The sequence below is a fragment of the Ovis canadensis genome, chromosome 1, assembly GCF_042477335.2.
Source record: "Ovis canadensis isolate MfBH-ARS-UI-01 breed Bighorn chromosome 1, ARS-UI_OviCan_v2, whole genome shotgun sequence".
Taxonomy (NCBI): Eukaryota; Metazoa; Chordata; class Mammalia; order Artiodactyla; family Bovidae; genus Ovis; species Ovis canadensis.
This window is the reverse complement of record NC_091245.1, coordinates 251,475,216-251,495,621: the sequence shown is the minus strand read 5'-3', so window position 1 is coordinate 251,495,621 and position 20,406 is coordinate 251,475,216. Positions and strand designations below refer to the sequence as shown.

The following is a 20,406-nucleotide window of genomic DNA, read 5'->3' as shown; positions in this document are numbered from 1 at the left end:
TGAACAACAAACGGGATTTGAGTACCTTGAGGTCAGGAATAGTGACTTTATCCTGGCTCCAAATGTCTCTACCCACCCATTAAGGTTAGGTTTTGGTTCCCAGGTCTAAGACCAGAAGTCTTAGGTACTGAAATTATGAGCGGACATGAATGTGTGTGTGGTCTGTACCAAGTTCAGCCAGGAGGACTCATCTGTCATCCCTCTTTGGCTTCCCAGGGACTCTAAGGAAAGATGAAACTGAATCTTCTTGGGAAGACTATCTGTCTCAGAATTTATTTTGCTTCAGTTGAAGGGAGCGTGCCCAAGGGAGCTCCTTGGGCAAGCATTAATATAGACAAAGGAATTGAAGGTTTTCTGTTCTTATGAAACTCCTTCTTCCTTTGTCTGTTGCCTTGTCCTTGCTCATAACTCCTAATTTCTTCCTCTTCTATTTTGTCCTTTCTCTTTCCCTTCCTCTGCCCCTTCTCTATCTTCATCTTCATTTCTACGTCGTCTAGCATCTTTCTTTTTATAGCACCATCCATCCCCAAGCTTCGAAAAACATTTTTGATTTAACTTTTCTCTGTTGCTCATAGAGAGCAAGTTTAAATTGACACCCCCACCTGTCCACCAAGAACTTGCCAACCAAGATAATCTGTCCATAGTCAGATATTTGCTCAATGATTAGTTTCCCAGATGTTCCTCTATCCCATGGTTTGCTCCATCATATTTGATGTGCGTTTCTCTAACCTCAGTGCATATCAGCCATTATGTTCACTGAGTTCTTTGCAATAAACATTGTTAACCTAAAGGTCTCTTCTCCCTCTCTCATAATTAGAATAAATGTCTGTTGGATGTTTCATTGCGTATTCAATTTTAAGTGTTGCTTCTCTTTCTTTTCACTAGATTTGTGACAAAGAATGGCATTACTATGTCATCAATGTGGAGTTTCCTGTGGTCACCTTATACATGGATGGAGCAACGTATGAACCATACCTGGTGACTAACGATTGGCCCATTCATCCATCTCACATTGCCATGCAACTGACAGTCGGCGCTTGTTGGCAAGGTAACCCTTAAGTCCAGCCCTTCTCCCTGGCCCATCTGTGTATAGTCCATCAAAGGCACAGGCAAAAAAAAAAAAAAAGGCACAGGCAGAGAAAAGGGCAAAGCAAGTGGTATGAGCTTCAGCCAGGAAAATTTACTATCCCCTACTAATAAAACAGGACTTAAAAAGATAAGGATGAATCCAAGCACTAACCTTGTGTAATAATAAAGCACTTGGCTTGAGACCAGATTTTGACTTTAGATCAACATGAGCAATTTCAGGATTGCCTCTGAGTTGCTAATGCATTTTATTGTTCTGGAACCTTATCTGGTTTCAAGCTGGGGCTGTGTAGAGAAAAGCCTGCAAGTGGAATCTGGTATAAAAAATTGCCAGTTGGCTCTGTTGCTCTCTACACTGGTCAGGAGCCAAGGATCTCTCTTTATCCCCACTCAAATTGTGTAAGACCCCGACCCTCTGTTCTGGGAACTCACTTCCTCTGCTGCTGCCTCTCCTCCAGTCCCCAAACCTAGACTCATCACCTCTTTGGAATTAGGAGAGCCAGCTCTCTGAGCATGCATCTAGCCTTTCTGCTCCCCACTCAGATCTGTGGGGATCTTTATCTTTGCTCCCTTTAACAGCTGGGGTTCTTTGAAGTATCAGTGAGAGACCAGAGGAGAAGGAAAATGCTCCTCAAATAAGCAGATCAGTACTTTGAGATGACTCCTCAAACTCCGGATGATGCCTTCTTTGAGGGTTACTAAGATATGAGACCTTGACCATTTACTGTGGTGGGGGGGGGGGGGGGGAGGGGGGAGGGAAGTGAGTTGTGGTACAAGATTATGACTTGGGAGGACTGGCTCCCTCTAGGGGAGACATAAACCCCTCTGGGTTGGGACAAAGAGTAAGTTCTGGGCAGCTCCATGCAAGAGAAGATGGCAAGAAGGGAACATGGTGCAGCCTTGGGAGCACTAGGGACAAAACCCAGGAAGGAGACAAAGCAGGAATGAGGCAACGGAAGACAATGCATTTCTTTTAATTGAAGTATAGTTGCTTTACATTGTTGTATTAGTTTCAGGCATACAGCAAAGTGATTCAGCTATATATATGTATATATATATATATATATATATATATATATATATATATATATATATATCTTCTTTTTCAAATTCTTTTCCCTTATAGGTTATTGCAAAATCTTGAGTAGACTTCCCTGTGCTGAATAGTAGGTCCTTGATTATCTATTGTGTTTATAGTAGCATGTATATGTTAATCCATATTCCTAATTTATCCATTCCCCTCTTTCCTTTTTTGGTAACCACGGTTGTTTTCTGTCTGTAAGTCTGTATCTGGGGGGGGGGGGGTTCCAGTTTTTTAATATATTTGTTATTTAACAAAAAGAATTTATTTAGCATTAATTTTTTAAATTTTTAATTGGAGGATAATTGCTTTACAATGTTGTGTTGGTTTCTGCAGTGCAACAATATGAATGAGCTATATGTATATGTATATCCCCTCCCTCTTGAGCCTCCCTCCCACCCGACCCCCAGCCCAGCCCTCTAGGTCATCACGGAGCATCAGGCTGGGCTCCCTGTGTTATGAAGCAGCTTCCCACTAGTTATCTGTTTTACACATGGTAGTATATATATATATATATATGTCAATGCTACTTTCTCATGTCTTTGTTTTGTATATAAGTTCATTTGTATCTCTTTGTTTTTTTAGATTCAACATATAAGCATTATCAGTGATATTTGTCTGGTTTACTTCACCTTGTACGATAATGTTTACATCCATCCATGTTGCTACATATGGCATTATTTCATTCTTTTTTTATGGCTGAGTAAGAGTGTATTTTTGAGTAGAAGTCACCTACTTGAAGTCTTATATACATCACATGACAGTAAAAATCTTCTCAAATGTTTCATAGAATGTGATAAGAGCTCCCCCAGTATTGCAGAATTCCCCAGGATATCAGGAGAGGAAGACTGTGTCATCTGGCACGAGCCCATGAAACTAGTCAGTTTAGCAAGGCTATACTATTCAGAGGTTGCCCAAGAATCATACTCAGAGGTTGCCCAGGAATCATTAGTGTTAGAACAACAGCCCTCTCATGTGGCTGCATGCCCCAGCTAGACACCACAGCCAGCCCGTAGATTGGAACATAGATTGGATGCTGCCCATAAGAAAGAGTGCTAAGAATGCATTTGAGTCAGTTCTAATGAGGTGGATGAAACCAGAGCCTATTATACAGAGTGAAGTAAGTCAGAAAGAGAAACACCAATACAGCATTTTAATGCATATGTGTGGAATTTAGAAAGATAGTAACGATGATCCTATACGCAAGACAGCAAAAGAAACACAGATGTAAAGAACAGACTTTTGGATTATGTGGGAGAAGGCGAGGGTGGGATGACATGAGAGAATAGCATTGAAACATGTATATTACCATATGTAAAATAGATGACCAGTACAAGTTTGATGCATGAAGCAGGGCACTCAAACCTGGTGCTCTGGGACCACCCAGAGGGATGGGGTAGGGGAGGGAGGTGGGAGGGGGGTTCAGAATGGGGAGACACATGTGCACCCATGACTGACTCATGTCGATGTATGGCAAAAACCACCACAATATTGCAAAGAAATTATTCATTCCCCAATTAAAATAAATGAATTAATTTTAAAAAGAAAGAAAGGACCCTAATCATGTCGTCACTGTGAACCTTACCATGACTTCCCTAGTGGCCCTCAGGGACCACATCTGATCCCCATCCTCCCAGCCTCCAGTGGAAACCTGCAGAATCTCTAACTTCCTTAAGCTCCTATTAATACTTTCTCACCAGTTTCCTTATCTAGAGTAATACCTGTATTGCAAGGTTATTATAAGGACTCAGTGGCATTCACTTGGAGTGTGCTTGGCATGTTTCAGTTGAATGAATGTGTAAATTGGAAACATCTGCTGGTTGCCTCCTCTACCTCCTTCTCTGCTCCTTGCACCTAAACCCTATATGGCAGATTTTCCACAAGACCTTGGTACACTTTGGCTTCTGTGATTCGAGCTTCCCCACGGCTCCCTAAACATACTGACCTTCTCCCCTTCCCCAGGACTACAGGCCCTGGCCAGCCAGGTCCATCTCTAGGTCAGAAAGAAGGTTTCTGAGCCTGGGAAAGAGTCAGAAGACAAGCACGGGAAGATGGGGCTGATGTTGTAGGAGAGAACTCATCATCCAGGCTTCTGAGCGCAGAGACGATTTAGGTATCTTTTCTGAAAGGAAAGATAATCTTTGGTGAATTTTCAGCATGGGAGAAAAATCCCTTAAAGTCTTTAAAAATTGAGCTTTGGGGGATGAGTATGAGTTCCCTAGGATAATAAAGGTAGCAACAGCATATGCCATGGCAGAGCAGTTTGGCATCGGCATGCCCAGGGTGCCCTATCACTGGAATGTGCGTGGATCAGAATGAGTGGGGAGGAGGAGACAGAGCTGAGACCAGACCGTAGGGTGCATCTTGCCTTATTAGGAGCTTGGATTCTCATGAATATTTACACGCTCCCTGGAGCCATATTTTTGTCTTGAGTGGTGGTGTCGCTAAGTCGTGTCCTACTATTGCGACCCCATGGACTGTATAGCCTGCCAGGCTCCTCTGCCCATAGGATTCTCCAGGCAAGAATACTGGAGTGGCTTGCCATTTCCTTCTCCAAGGGATCTTCCCAACTCATGAATCGAACCCAGGTCTCCTGCTTTGCAGGCAGATTCTTTACTGACTGAGCTACGAAGGAAGTCCCCTTTGTCTTGGGAGGAGACATCAAAAGGTCTTTCAATAGGACACAGTGCTGTGAAATTGATGGTCTGTAATACAGCCTTTGCCTTGGCATGCTTCTAAGCCTTCGAAGTCCACTTATACGCACATTATAAGCCCACTGTGTGAACAGGCGTTTTGGGGACTGTAATTGCGAGGAGTTTTTCAGGTACTTTTGAGGTTGGCAAGGGAACCAGTTCCCATTTGTGAAATTTCCATTCAGGGGGTTAACAATGGGGATGGAAAATAATATGCTAGCAGCTGCTTGCTGGGTGCTCCTGGGAACTCAGAGCTGGCACTCAGAGGCTCCAGCTCAGAGGCTGGGCAGGACTCTGCCGCCCCAGTTAGCCTACTGTGTCCTGTGGTTGAATCGGAAAGCCAGAGTAATCAGTGGAACTTCATTTTCATGGGTATTTTTCCAGTAATTAAAAAAAAATGAGATTTCATTTACACTTAAGAAATATTGCCAGGATGGCCTCAAGCGGGCAGCATATCTTAATTCTAGAGAAGGGCTTTTGAAGTCAGGATGAACCTAGCATCTCAAGAGAGTCCTTCTGTCTCTGTGTGGCTGCTGTGTGCCACCTAGCCATCACCTCTGTGCTCTGCGTCAGCGTTTTCAGGATGGAGTCAGAGCCTCTCTCCTGGTCAAGATCAGTCTGTGCTGACTGAGAAACCACTGCCTTTAGACAAATACCAGGTCCCTTGTCTCTCTCTGGGTCATGCCATGCGGGAAGATTGTTTAAAAGACTAATTAATTTGTCCTTTTCCTTAGAGTCCCTATTCATCCATTTCTAACAACAAAAATTCAAGTTCTACTCATATATGGTAAAAATTATATAATCTCCTTTGAGCCTGGACCTCTACCCTGGGTCCAACCACCCAGGGCCTATAACTCAGTTGTCATGGGAGTGAGTCAGGAAGGGTACTGATGTGCCAGCCACAGAGATGACCCAGCAGGTGACACTCCAGAGCACCTCTCCCCCATCACGACAACCAGAGAAGCTCTGACTTACTTATATAATGATATCAGAGCTAGAGTTGTTTTAATGAAATGGCTAAATGTGTTTGAAGAAGCATAGCTGTAAACATACACTTAAGAAGGTACCACCCTGCCCCCTGCCTGAGCCTTATCTGCTCTTGACACAGCTCATCACTGTCTTCCCTGCTTGTGGCTCTGTCCCCAGTGACCTCTGCCTCTGCTGGGGACTCTCCTCCAGCGCTCTGGACCTTGGCCTTCCTAGAGTGTCCAGCTTTGCCTCTTCCTAACGATGGCACACCCTGGTGTTGGATGAGGAGGGCCTTCTACCCTAGCTCCTGGTCTGGCTGAGTCCTACCCGCTACTTAACAAACAAAGCAGCAGGAGATAGATAGAGAAGGGGATAGTTCTAAAAATTAGACTCTGTTAAGGAATAGACACAGAACCCCCACTTACTTGTGGCTTTTGGGAGGGACTGAGGCAAAGAATACGAATGGCCAAAAAAAGGAATAAAAAGGCAGAAATGATGCTGAAAGTTGCAGTAATCAATAGCATCCATTCCTCAGACAGAGGGGCATTGGAGCCACATGTGGTCCTGAGACCTGGTGTACATTTTCAGGTCATTATTTTTGCCAGACACTAAAATTAGTGCAGACTTGGAGCGCATGTCATCACTTAATAAACTTGGTCTAATTTAATACAAATTCTCTTAATAAAGTCTGTGTTGCAATTATTTCGCATCCCTGGAGGTCTCTGCTGCTGGGAGAGAAGCACGTGCTAGCATAGTCTGCCTTACATTCAAGTGGCATTTGCCAAGGGCTTCCTGAAGCGTGGGTCCCCCAGGTTCCACAAGGAGGCCAAGGTCAACCTTGGGGAAACCATATCAGCCATCGCCATAGCCCCACACTGAAGAGTCACAATGCACCTTTGTTTATTCAAAGCTCTCAGAAACTCACCAAGAAACCAATCAGTTTGACATTACCTAACCTATGTTTCTCAGTCTTATTTCACTATGGAACTCACTCTTTGTAGATTAGTGTTCCTGGAGCACTGTTTGGGAACCATCTCATTGGAGTTATTAATGGAGGTCTCTATCTCCCACTAAGGCATGGATTTGCAGAACGCAAGGACTATCTGCTCTCAGAGACTCCCCTTCCCTCCTCTTTCCTCCTATTTTATGTCCTGGAGAAGGTCAAAAATTATTGGTTATTGAATTATATCCCAGTTTTGAGTCTGTTTTGACAAAGGTGTATGGCTCACGTCTGTCACACAGGGGTGACTAACACAGTGTCTCTTAGCATTGTCTGTATTTAAAAATCAAGTAAAGATGATTCTAGGCCCTAGATTTCATTTGGCATAAGGGTATATTAGTCTAAAGACAACACAGATGAAATCAGCTTTAAAATTTGGTGATTTATGTGTGGAAATACAGGATAACTGAGTTACAATTTTAACTTTGAATCTCATTCTGAAAGTTACATGAATTAGAAAATTTTAACAAGGGTCTTAGAGCAAAAAGACCATTTTAATTCTAAGTATCATTTTAACTTCTCTGAGAGACACACTAGGGCAAGGAGAAAAAAAGAGAATGAGACCCCTGAAGAAAAGGAAGACTCCCATGACATCATCTCGTCTCAGAGCTCCTTGGTTCTTGCTGGCACCAAAACTGCTAGTTTTGAGTTCCTGCACTGTGCTCAGCTCTGGCTTGTCTTCTCTTTAATAACCCTGTGTTGTGGATGTAATTATCATCTCCATTTTGCTCATGAGGAAACTGAGACTCAAAGAACATAAGGACCTTGGGAAGGGTCACCTGGAGCCTGGATTTGCACCGAGAACTGTGTCACCCACAGCCTTAATTACACTGCTACACCCTCCTCTGCTTCTAGAGATGTGTAGAACCAGATGACATTTAATAGCCAAGCAAGGAAGGCCAGAAGATTCTGGAATCTGCAGTCAAACCATTTGCCAAGACTCCCCAGGCATTCTGCCCCAGATCAGACAAAGTCAAGCTAAGGCCAAAGATAATGACTGGCCCACTGGGCATCTTGGTTTAATGGGAGGGCTGAATCTGGAGTCAGAAAAGAATTCTAGACCCTCACTGTTGCTGCTTACTTGCTCTGGGTCTTTGAAGACGGTCTTGCCTCTGTGCCCCTGGAGAATAGCAGAGCCATTCTGGTTGATATATGAGGGCCCTTCCAGTTCTGTGAATCTAGGTGCCTAATGCCAGAGTACTGACTTTTGGGGTCATCCCATAAGTCATATGTTTCTTATGAACTTAGAACCCACCATGTACATGTTGACTGAAAATGCTGGAAGGATGGAGACATAGCAACAAAGGGTCAAGAAAGCCCGCTGAGACTGTGTCACGGCCGGCCCTGAGGGCAGGGCATCCCTGGCCACCAGTGCTTACAGCTACAGTTCTAAACCCTGGGGTTGTGTGCAGGTTTTGAAGCCACAGTTTATGGGAGTCTATTACACACTTCACTTAGTCTTTGCATTCAGTGGGTATCTCCATCACTGAAATGAGAGAAAGCAAGATTTCGAATGGTCTCACCATTTGCATTGCTCAAAATTGATAGCCAACCATCCGTGAAATTGTGTTCATTGAGAGGCATCCCCATCAACAAGCCATGCACAGAGCAGTATCCAACTCAAGCAGGAGGGAACATGGCCCCCACTCCTTTCTATGTGCTTCTCAGACTAAATAGCTGTGGGAATGACAGCAGGAAAAAAAAAAAAAAGACCAGCAGCATCCCACACATACTTTGCAAAGGGAAGCTACTTTGTCCATTCACACAACACAGGTCTTTTACTCAGAGGAAAGCGAATATTATTGATTCTAAAGCTATGTGTATAGTTGGTGGGCCCACCTCTCAGTGGAAAGAAAGCTGAATGAAAACTTGGGCTCAGAATAACACAAGCTATGTTAAATCACTTTTGCCAAAGACTATTATTTTGCAGGAGAACTATGTTTCCCAGTAAACTTGACACAAATCATTGGGAGTTGCTGCTGAAATCATACACTGTCTACAGAACTCCATGTAATTGGACATTCACCCTCAGCCTTGTATCAATTCCAGCCTGTCCTCATCTTTCTGAAGCAGCCCAATTATGAGATCCTCCAAGAAATTCTGCTCGAACCCTCCCAGCCATATGTCTTGTATGGCACTCAGGTCAAAAGCTTGAGAGCAAGCAAACCCTGAGTCTGAATCAGTTTCACTAACTTCTGCCTGTAGGGCCTGAGGCAAGTTACCTGGCTGCGAAAACATCATCTGTAAAAGAAGGTGTCGTTTAGCGGGTAAAAATCTGAATTCACAAAGAAAAAAGTCATTTTTCCACATCCATCTTGGTGTCACTTCCAGCCCCTCTTCTGTCTGAGTGGGGGGGATTCAACCTTGGCACATTTGGAATTCTCCCATTTCTTCAGTCACTCAGTTGTGTCTGACTCCTGCAACCTCATGGACTGTAGACTGCCAGGCTCCTCTGTCTGTGGGATTCTCCAGGCAAAAATACTGGAGTGGGCTGCCATTTAGGGTGCCAGCTGATTTCAGGGGGATGTATAAGGGGCTAGGGTGTTGAGGGGCCTCCAGTCATCTCTCCATGCAGGTGTCTACTGAAACGGTGTCCATCTCTTTGATCCTCAGTCTTTAGTGGTCCTTCGGGGTCATCAGTGCTCTGGACACAGAAATACCTCTGCTGCCTCTCATATCTCTTAAAACCATGCTTGGTCCCTCTCTCCATCTATCCTGATGTGCCAGGTTCGCTCTCTCTCCCAACATCACACACTGTTTCCAGATGTTCACCCTCATTCTGCATCTCTGTCATCCTATCCATCCACCCCTCCCCTGCCACCCCCTAGTCTGGGGTATCATCTCCTAGACTGGGGAAAGGCAGGGTTTTTTTCACCCTCCATTTTCCACGGATGTTAAAGATACATCTTCCCCACCCTTCTAAATTTAGGACTTGAAATGAAATTGAGGAAGCGACTCAGCTCCAAGCCCCATCTTCTCTCCCTCCTGTCAACCGTACTTGCAGCAATGAGCACAAGATAGAGATGTGTTTAAACTGAGGGTAAGATGGAAGAAATCAGAAGAGACAGACTGTGATCTCAAAAGTACTATCCTGACACTTAAGCATTATTAAATAAAATACCCTGGGGAAAAAATCGTCATGTTTTAAGGACCCAATGTGTGTGTGGTAAGTTGCTTCAGTCATGCCCAACTCTTTGCGACCCTATGGACCATATCCTGCCAGGTCCTTCTGTCCATGGTATTCTCCAAGGCAGGAATACTGGAGTGTGTTTCCATTTCCTTCTCCAGGGGATCTTCCCAACCCAGGGATCAAACTGCACCTCTTGAGTCTCCTGCATTGGCAAGTGGATTCTTTACCACTAGCACCACCTGTGTGTGTTAGTAGCTCAGTCATATTCAAGTCTCTGTGACCCCATGGACTGTAGCCCACCAGGCTCATCTGTCCATGGGATTTCCCAGGCAAGAATACTGGAGTGGGTAGCTACTCCCTTCTTCAAGGGATCTTTTGGACCCAGGGATCAAACCCAGGTCTCCTGTATTGCAGGCAGACTCTTTATCATCTGAGCCACCAGGGAAGCCCTGGGGACTTAATAAATCACTGCTATTATTTTTCCCCTCTGATCTGTTAGATGTATTTTCTATATCATGTGTTTGGAAATTAATCATGCACTGCCTTAGGAAATCAACTGAACTGGCAGTTTACTCTTATATTTTTATTTTACTTTTCCAGTGTCTATACTTTATTCTCCCAACTGAATGTGAGCTCCTGGAAAACACAGTCCTATCTTATCATCAGCTGAATCAAACAGAATGCTAGGCAAAGAGCAAACACTTTAAAAATGTATGCAGATCTAGCCTTAGGAATCTGTGTTTGCAAATATTTGGGGAAGGTTCTTTGTGTTGGAAATCAGGTTATTTTCTTTTCTTACAATAATTCATGAGCATGTGTATGTCTAAATGTTAGCAGAGAAGCCATGTGGTGTGTGCAGACACCCTAGATATTAAACAGAAAGATTTTTCAGTATATGTATACACTCTTTTTTTAAATCCTGCATCACAACCACCTCTGAGTGCAAATATATTTCTAGTTTTTGCTAGCCTCCTATTGCACAATGCTAATTGAATTGCTTTCTTGGAGTCGTGTCATTAATAAATAGAGTGCACACAGGTCTAGGATCCTTAAGGCAAAAATAGAAAACATGGCTGTTTTGCTGAGTGAAAATAGTGTGTAGGAAGATGTTCTCTCACCCAGGAGAGTATAAAGGATGGTGAGTGGTGAGTGAGCAGTTGAGGGGCTCTGGGTGGCAGACCACAAGGGCTCTCTCCCAGCCACACTCTATTTTTTCCAATTTAATTTTAATTGGAGGATAACTGATTTAAAATATTGTATTGGATTCTGCCATACATCAACATGAATCAGCCATAAGTATACTTATGTGACCTCCATCTTGAACCTCCCTTCCACCCACCACCCCATCCCACCCCTCTATGTCATCACAAAGCACCAGGTTGAGCTCCTTGTGTTTTATACAGCAACTTCCCAATAGCTATCCATTTCGCACAGGGTAACGTCTGTGTTTCAACGCTACTCTCTCAATTTGTCCCGCCTTCTTCCCCCACTGTGTCCACAAGTCTGCTCTCTATGTCTGTATCTGTATTCTTGCCCTGCAAATAGGTTCATCAGTACCATTTTTCTGGATTCCATATATATGCATTACTATATGGTATTTGTTTTTCTCTTTCTGACTTACTTCACTCTGTATAACAGGCTCTGGGTTCCTCACTACACTGACTTACATCAGTGTAGTCTACATCCACCTCACTACAACTGACTCAAATGTGTCCCTTTTAGGGCTGAGTAATATTCCACTGTGTATATGTACCACAACTTCTTTATCCATTCATCTGTGGATGGACATTTAGGTTGCTTCCACATCCTAGCCATTGTAAATAGAGCTGCAATGAACATTGGGGTATATGTCTTTTTTTCAATTATGGTTTCCTCAGGGTATATGCCCAGTAGTGGGATTGCTGGGTCATATGGTAGTTTTATTCCTAGTTTGTTTTTTTTTCCTTTTCTTTTTGAGGAATCTCCATGCTCTCCTCCATAGTACCAGCCACACTCTATAGACTGGGCTGCCTAGTACCACCAGGATGACCAGCTGGTCCTGAGTATGGATGGATACACTCACTCTCTAGAAGCCTACATTTCACCAATTACTCCTCAGATGACCTTGGCCACTTTCTTCTCTCTAAACCTGAGTTTGTTCCTCTTTAACCATAGAGGAAATGCCTACCTCTCAAGAGCTCTATGAAGGTTCAGTGAGATGATGTATGTTGAGGACTTCACATGGCATTGGGCACAGAGTTCCCGCCTAGTCATTGAGACTTATTGTTGGATCTGCTGCTCCAAGTGGGAGACAAGGCAGGAAAGAGATAACCACCTGCATACCCTGGAGTGTGGCAGTCTACCAATCAGATCCAGGCTCATACCCTTCTTCCTGCAGGGTAACAGAAGTGTTCTTTCAGTAGGGCAGGAGCATGCTGATGGCTGTGAGGGTCACCTTAACCATGAGGGCCTCAGGGACCTAAATCCAAAGACCCCCAGATTGGCCCCCCTATACCCAAAGCAATGGCCTGAGAGATCATCTCAGGTCATCTCTCAAAGTCAAACCTGTGGACAGAGCACTTTGATAGAGCTTTGTCCATTCATTTCCAATGTGAAGATATTCTGGGTAGTGTGAGTCAAAACAGATTAAACCCTTAAAGATGGATGCCCAGCTCCCGCAGCTGAAGACATCCTGCAGTAAAGCAGTGAGGAGGTCTACTCAGGATTCGCTCAGCCTGCTGTACCCTCCTGGCTCTGCCCCAGCTCCAGGCATTGCCTTGGTTATCCCTGGTCTGCTTGTGGGATGGCTGCAGCCACTCTCAGCCTTCTATCTTCACAGAATGATCCCCAGGGAAAGAGAGCAAGAGCAGGTTCCAGAAACCTTCTAGAGAGAAAATAGAAGCTCTTGTCCAGAGGCTGCCAGCCAGCTTCTCTGCTCATCTCATTGGCTTAAACTTGATCTCCTGATTATCCCTAGACCAACCCTGTGGCTTTTTGGATGCCAGGTGCTGATTGGCTTCATGTGGTATGGCTAATCCCAAGTCCATGCCTGATTCAGTCACTGGAGCAATGGAGACAAAACAGCCTGATGGACAGTGAAAGTGAAAGTCGCCCAGTCATGACCGATTCTTTGCAACCCCATGGACCATACAGTCCATGGAATTCTCTAGGCCAGAATACTGGAGTGGGTAGCCTTTCCCTTTCCCAGGGGATCTTCCCATCCCAGGGATTGAATCCAGGCCTCCTGCATGGCAGGCAGATTCTTTACCAGCTGAGCTAAAGGGAAACCCAGCTTTGACTAAACAGAGGATCTTCCTGACTCAGGGCTCTAACCTGTGTCTCTTGTGCCTCCTGCATTGGCAGGTGAATTATTCATTAGCTTTGAATAAATAGAGTCCAGCCCTGGAACTCAAGTCAACCCCCGAAACTTCAGTGCTGCCATTGCAAGAGGGCAGGAGTGAGGTGGATGCTGGAGAGATGCCACAGATGCTACTCTGCTGAAGCATCTCCTTCAACCAAGCCAACAATTAGGAAGTGTCCACTGTGTGCTAGACAGCATGTAGGAAGCCCAATGACACCAGGACAGGGGCTCGTGTTGTTGAGAGGGATAAATGAGCCAATGTGTGCAAAGTACCTGCGACAGTCCTCAGTTCCCCTACTACCTGCCCAGTATTGTCTTCACTACAATGAATCATGCATGACTGCTCCCTTCCAACCAGAAGACAGACTTAAATAAATTCTAGCAATGTGTGAGGATGGGCAAGAGTAAGCCACCAGGTGGCATATAGAGCAGAGAGATCCCTTAGGAGTAAGCAGAAGCCTGGCTTCAAGATGCTTATAGCCCAGTGGTTCTGAACCTTGACTTCATGTTTGATTCACTTAAAGGAGATAGACAAATGAATGGATAAAGGTGAGGTATGTATATAAATACACATATATTAATATAATGTTATATATACATATATATACATATATATATATATATATATATATATATATATATGACTTTGAATCCACCTGCCAATGCAGAAGACACAAGAGACGCAGTTCAGATCCCAAAGTCAGGAAGATCCCCTAGAACAGGAAATGGCAACCTGCTATAGTATTCTTACGATGAAAATTCCCTAGACAGAGAAGCCTGGTGGGCTACAGTCAGCAGGTCGCAAAGAGTTGAACATGACTGAAGAACTGAACAAACACATACACACACAAACACACACACACATACACATATATATATATAATGGAATATTACTCAGCCATAAAAAGAATGAAATAATGCCACTTTGCAGCAACATGGGTGGACTTAGAGATATCATACTGAGTAAAGGAAGTCAGAGAAAGACAAGTATAATACCGTTTATATGTGCAACCTAAAAAACGATACAAATAAGCTTATTTACAAAAGAGAAAGAGACTCATAGACATAGAAAACAAACATGGTTACCAAAGGGGAAAGAGAGGTGCGGGGGAGGGATAATTTAGAAGGTTGGGATTAACATATACCTACTACTGTATATAAAATGAACAACAAGGACCTACTGTATTGCAAAGGGAACTATACTCAATATTTTGTAATAACCTGTAAGGGAAAAGAACTTGAAAAGGAACATATATATATATATATATATATATATATCTGAGTCACTGTGCTGTACACTTGAAACTAACATGGCATTGTAAATCAACTAGACTTCTATAAAAAAAAAAAAGGTCATAACCTCTGTGGGTGGGATACAGCACCAGAAACAGTTTATTCTTTTAAAGATTCCCCAGATGATTAAAATGTGCAGCCAAAATTGACAACCACCCCTTATAGGCTCTTGAAGACATGAAACACACGTGCATTAACTGACAATGCTGAGTTCTTAGAGGTGCACTGAAATGAATTATCCGTGTTCCAAGGCTCAGGGCAGGGAGAAGGCAAGGTGAGCGGAGAGCTTGAGGGGCCTTGGAGAACCAGTGGGATCTTCCTGACCTGAGCACCTTGGAGGTGGTATCTCAGTGTGGGGAGGAATGGGTGAGAGCAAAAGTATGTGTGCAAACATAGAGGGTGTGTCATTCTGGACCCAATCAGAAGAGAGAAACCACACAGTAATTTCAACAAGAAAATATAAAAACTCACTGACTATAACAGACCACTAGAATAATGAAGGATTAGCTGCTAAGAGAGAACTCTGAAGGCTATAAGAATGCAGGTATCAGGATGCCCACTCCCGTAAGACTGAGACAGGGCCCCCAGTGTAGAGTCCTCTGCCACCCAGGCTGAGGTCCAGGCTTTGCTGACACAGCATCGCTCACTCATGGGCAGAGAAGTCACTGTGGTGTTACTCTGGCAGAACCTTCTAGAAACCTGCTCTCCAGGTGCTAGAGAAACTGATAAGGGGGCCACTGAGGCAGCACAGGAGAACCAGGAGGCAAAACCCAGCAGTGTCCCCTACAAGTGAGTGCAGGCTCAGAAAGGCTACAGAACCTCCCACAGGGAATTAGCAAGGCTAGAGTTCTGCCCAGATCCATCTTTCCTGCACGTTTGGCTACCTCTCTGAACGAACTGAAGTACAAGATCAAAGCTCAGGTTGTTGACGTAGGCTGCCCCCGGATGGAACAGTGTTTGTGCTCAATGAAGTCAGTGGGAAGGGGCTCCTGGAGGAGGTGAGGCTTCCACTGGACCTAAAGGGGCATTGATGTTAGGGAACTTTGGGAAATGAGGGAGAGAATGGGAGGAGGCAGCTTCCAGGCTGCCTTTGCAACACAAGCCACACTGAACTATTTCCCCAGCTGAAGAGCTGACCCGGCACAGACAGGAGAAGGACATAAGTGAGGGGAAGAAGGACAGAGGTAGAACAGAATCAAGGAAGCCCCTATATGACAAAGAACTTGGATCTGAGCAGATATGAAATCAACTCCGTGAGAATCAGAGCCCAGGGACTCGGGGTTCTAGGACCCATCAATCGCATGCCAGACTCTCAGTGAAATGAACACAGGGTAGCAGATGCCAGCTCTACAGTCACACAGACCAGAACCAGAGTGCCGGCTCCAGCGTTTAGCCGTGTGTCCTAGGGCAAGTCCCTCCACCTTTCTGAGTCCCAGGGCTCCTTATCTGTCATTTGGAAACAATGACTCCTCTTTGCAGGCTCACCCCAATGAAGTCCCCAGCAGACAGCCTGGCACACAGCACATCTTTCATCACTGGTAGATTCCCGCTCCCCTGCTTTTGCTCTGTAGGCACTTTCTGTCTTCTAAAACAGGAGTCCCCAGCCTCCAAGAATCTAATGCCTGATGATCCAAGGTGGAGCTGATGCAATAACAATAGAGATAAAGTGCACAATAAACTTAATGTGCTTGAATCATCCTGAAACCACCCCCTCTTCTAGTCCATGGAAAAATTGTCTTCCACGAAACTGGTCCCTGGTGCCAGAAAGCTTGGGGACTGCTGTTTTAAAACGTTCTGTGCCTCTGAAAGTAAATGTTTTAAATTCAAGAGTTCCAGAATCCTAAATAGGTGCAGCTGGGGAGTGCCAAGGTCTTGGCAGCCAATAACATCCTCTTGACATTCTGTGTTCACAACTCTGCACTCTCCACTTGGAAGGAAAAACTCAGGTTTAAGAGACACAACCACTGTGTCCTTGGCTCCTTGGCCGGATGGCACCATGAAGCAATGTTGCCTGCCCAGTCTCCACAGGGCAGATAATGGTGCTTCTTTACCTTTTAGGAGGAGAAGTCACCAAGCCACGCTTTGCTCAATTCTTCCACGGCAGCCTGGCCAGTCTCACCATTCGCCCTGGCAAAATGGACAGTCAGAAGGTGATTTCCTGCCTGCAGGCCTGCAAGGAAGGGCTGGATATCAATTCCCTGGAAAGCCTGGGCCAAGGAATAAAGGTAAGAAAGGAGCCAGCCTAGCCCCCGGTCAGATGGTGCGTTGTGAGGGGGAGGCACCCAGCACCAGTGCACTCCTGGAAGCTGAGTTGGTCCTCGTCATGTGACACAGAGACGGTGCCACGGCGAAGGTGTAGCCACAGTGGGGAGAATCATGACCGTGACTACACAACAGACTTTGTGCTATCTCCTGAAATTCCTTGATGCAGCCTGAGGACAGTCAGTTCGATGCACAAAAGCAGGCACACGTTCAATGTCTGCCTGAAGGGAATTGTCATATTTCACTGTTTACCCTGGTGGTGGGCTGCTTTGTTGTTTATTTGCCCAAAGCAACTGAGGGATCACTCAAGCATACCTTTCAGAAATTTTAAAAAAAAAGTAGAATTAAAAGTTTGGACCATGGACAATATGAATTAGCACAGAAGGTCATCCTGGTGTGGGGCGGGATTAGAAAGCAGATGCTGAGGGTCACTGGGTCCTCCATTATTAAGCTGAAGCCCAGATTGGGCTTCAGGCAATGTCTCTCATCAAACAGAATACTAGCAGATTTACGGGGATTTTTGTCACCCATGCACGATATAACGAAAGTGATCCCAGGGAATCCCAGCTACATTTTGAGAAAAGCTCCCCCTGAGGGGGCAGGATATGGCTGACTGTCCTCATCAAGCCCCTCAGCCCCAATGGGCAGGGATAGCTCTGGCTTCACCTGGACCAGGGAGCACGTGCCAGCCTCAGGCCTCAGGGTCCTGAGCAAAGAGGGAGTAAACATCATCACGGCCTGCACTCCATCATAGCGGATCCCAGTGGGAACAGGCAGTCCCTTGGCCTCCTCTCTGGGAGGGTGGCCCTCCCTCTGCCTCTGGGAACACAGGAGACCCCTGAGAAGTTTTCCGAAGGAGGCAGTGATCCGCACTCAGCCCTGTCCATGGAGCTGCCCTGCCTTCCTGTCCCCAGCCAGAACCCAAGGAGTCACCCCTCCAACAGAGGAGTCTCTTGCTTACTTTCTTAGTGGCCAGCTGCTTGTGGGGCTGTGACTCAGGCTGGCCTGGAAGGAACCAGTGGTCTGGGTACATCATGCTTCTCCTTCCGTAGCAGTCACTTCAGCAAACATTCCACGGACAACTGCAGAATTCACTTCTAGTCGGAGTAGAGGGACACAGAAGTGAATGGTTCAAGCTTACTGTCTTTGGGAAACTCAGTGGTGCAAGCAGATACCTGCAATTTACAAGCACCAACATTTACTGAGGGTCTCCCAGGTGCCAGGCACTGTTCTAAAAGCTATGTGGATTTAACTCCCTTAAGCCCTTGGGTAACGCTATGATAAAAGAATTATACCATGAATATTCCCATTTTGCACATGAGGAGTGGAGACCTGGAAGAGAAAGTTTCCAAGGATCTCGGAGTGAGTAAAGTGCGGAGCCAGAATGTGAACCCAGGCAGCTCTGACCCAGAGCTTCAGAACTGGGGCATGGGCAGTGAGGGAGGGCTCCTTGGAGGAATTCGATTCCTCAGGCAAATTCTTTCTGAGCACATTGTTAAGATGAGTAAGAACCAGCCAGAAAAAAGGGAGGGAGTGGTGAGGGAGAGGGCAGGGAGGTCACTCTAGAAGGAAGGTCAGTGTTACAAGTACCAAAATTGCAGGAGGAAAGCTAGAAAGAGACCAGAGAGGTAGGCAGAGGCCACATCATGGGGCCTTGTTAATGTCTGGTATTTCTTTTTTTGGCAACAGTCATTGAAGGGCTCCATCCATGCAAGGGAACATGGTCTGGACAAGGGTGGGGTTCAGAATGCTCACCCTGGGACCTGGGTCAGCGGGAGATGATGGGAGGAGTACATGGACAGTGTAAAGAATGGCTTTCCAGAACACTGTTTAACATGCATGAAAACACACACTCTGGTGCTCTGGATACACAGCTAATCACCTGTCATCGAAGGAAACTCACAAGACCACATGAATTGCAAAGGCCAGCTTTCCACTGGTCAGTTTCCTGGCAGCTGGCCCAGGCAAGGCCCTCATGGCACATTTCAGACGGGTATTCTCATAGGCAGAGCCTGGGGTTTGATCCTTGATCCCCTGTGTGTGTTCTCTCAGTGTCTGGTCAAGCCAGTGAGGCAGAAATCTGTCCTCCAGATTTCTGAATCTGTCCCCTCTCTGACTCTGGACTTGCTCCCTGCCTCTGGGTGGATCTTTTCTGCTCTGGACCATCCCCTGGGGCTACAGTGTCAGGACTCCAAGCACTGCAGAACAAATCAACCAAAGGTGCTGCACTTAAAAACCACACATTCTCAGAAATATGAATTAAGAACCATAGCAATTCCTACCTAGTGATCATAGCCTGTGAAAGAGGAAGTGCTAAATTCAGTGGCACCCATAGATGTGGGGGGCAGAGGAGGCTAATCCGACATTTTAGGATACCACCTGCTCAGAACCTGCCACTGCAAATGATCCTATTCCATCCCCGGGACGCAGCAGGCAAGAATGGGAGGGGGGGTTCATGTTTGGGAATGCATGTAAGAATTAAAGATTTTAAAATTTAAAAAATAAAAAACTAAAAAAAAAATAAAATAAAATAAAATAAATGAAAAAAAAAAAAAAAGTTAATGATAACACACATGACTTACGGTGCACTCACTGGGGGCTATTTTAGGTTCATTATCCCTACTTCTCACAACAAATTAAGTATTATGACCCCATTTCAGATATAAGGAGATTGGGGCTCAGGGACTTGTCCAAAATAAGTCTAGGCTCTTTCCTCCACACAGCTCAGATTAGAAGACATTCTTGAAAATGATTAAAATTGCTTCCTACCTGTATTCCCTCTTTTATCCCTCATTTTGTTTTTGAATAATGACTGGTGTTTCCTCTGAGCTTCCCTGGTGGCTCAGGGATAAAGAATCTGCCTGCAATACAGGAGACAGCAGGAGACTCAGGTCCAAGCCCTGGGTCGGGAAGATCCCCTGGAGAGGGGCGTGACAACCCACTCCAGTATTCCTGCCTGGAGAATCCCATGGACACAGGAGCCTGGTGGGCCATGGCCCACGGGGTCACAAAGAGTGTCAGCATGGCTGAAGCGACTGAGCACACTGCACACGTTTTCTCTCCTGCCTCCCAGCCTTCTGCTTCCTCTCTGGCTAGGCCAGAAAAGCCAGAGCCTCCCACGAGCCAAGGAAGCATCTTGGTCGCTCACATGGACCCAGACGGGTTCCTCTTCCCACTTGTTTTCCTCTGGAAAATGTGCGTTTCTGTATATTTCACCAGCTTGACTGGAGTGAGTAAATGGCCAAGATGGGTGCTGTTATGTATCCATATAAGACACAGTGAAATCGGCACATTGCTGAGGAAAATCTGCTTTTGATTTTCATAGCCTCATCCCTGCCAATTTGTCATCTCTAGTGTGGAAGGGTGGGAAAGAAGAAGAACTTTGGGACAAAACACTTCTAGGCTCAAAGCACATTATGGCTATTTCTGAGCAGGGTGACCTTGGGCAAGGTACTTTAATCCTTTAAACCCCAATTCCCTCATGTATAAAATGGACTTAATATCATTGTGTAGATGATATTACAAAGATCATTGTGTAGATGACATTACAAG

General features: G+C 45.3%; 1 protein-coding gene across 2 annotated transcripts in view; it reads left to right on the top strand.

The window, feature by feature from the left end:
* The window catches only part of CLSTN2 (calsyntenin 2), a 734,313-nt gene that overhangs the window by 691,568 nt on the left and 22,339 nt on the right, over window positions 1-20,406 (top strand). For both annotated transcript variants that reach the window (XM_069564128.1, XM_069564118.1), the window contains exons 9-10: window positions 886-1,048; window positions 16,651-16,817. In XM_069564128.1, the coding sequence (XP_069420229.1) occupies window positions 886-1,048; window positions 16,651-16,817 (330 nt within the window). The remainder of the gene's footprint in view (window positions 1-885; window positions 1,049-16,650; window positions 16,818-20,406) is intronic.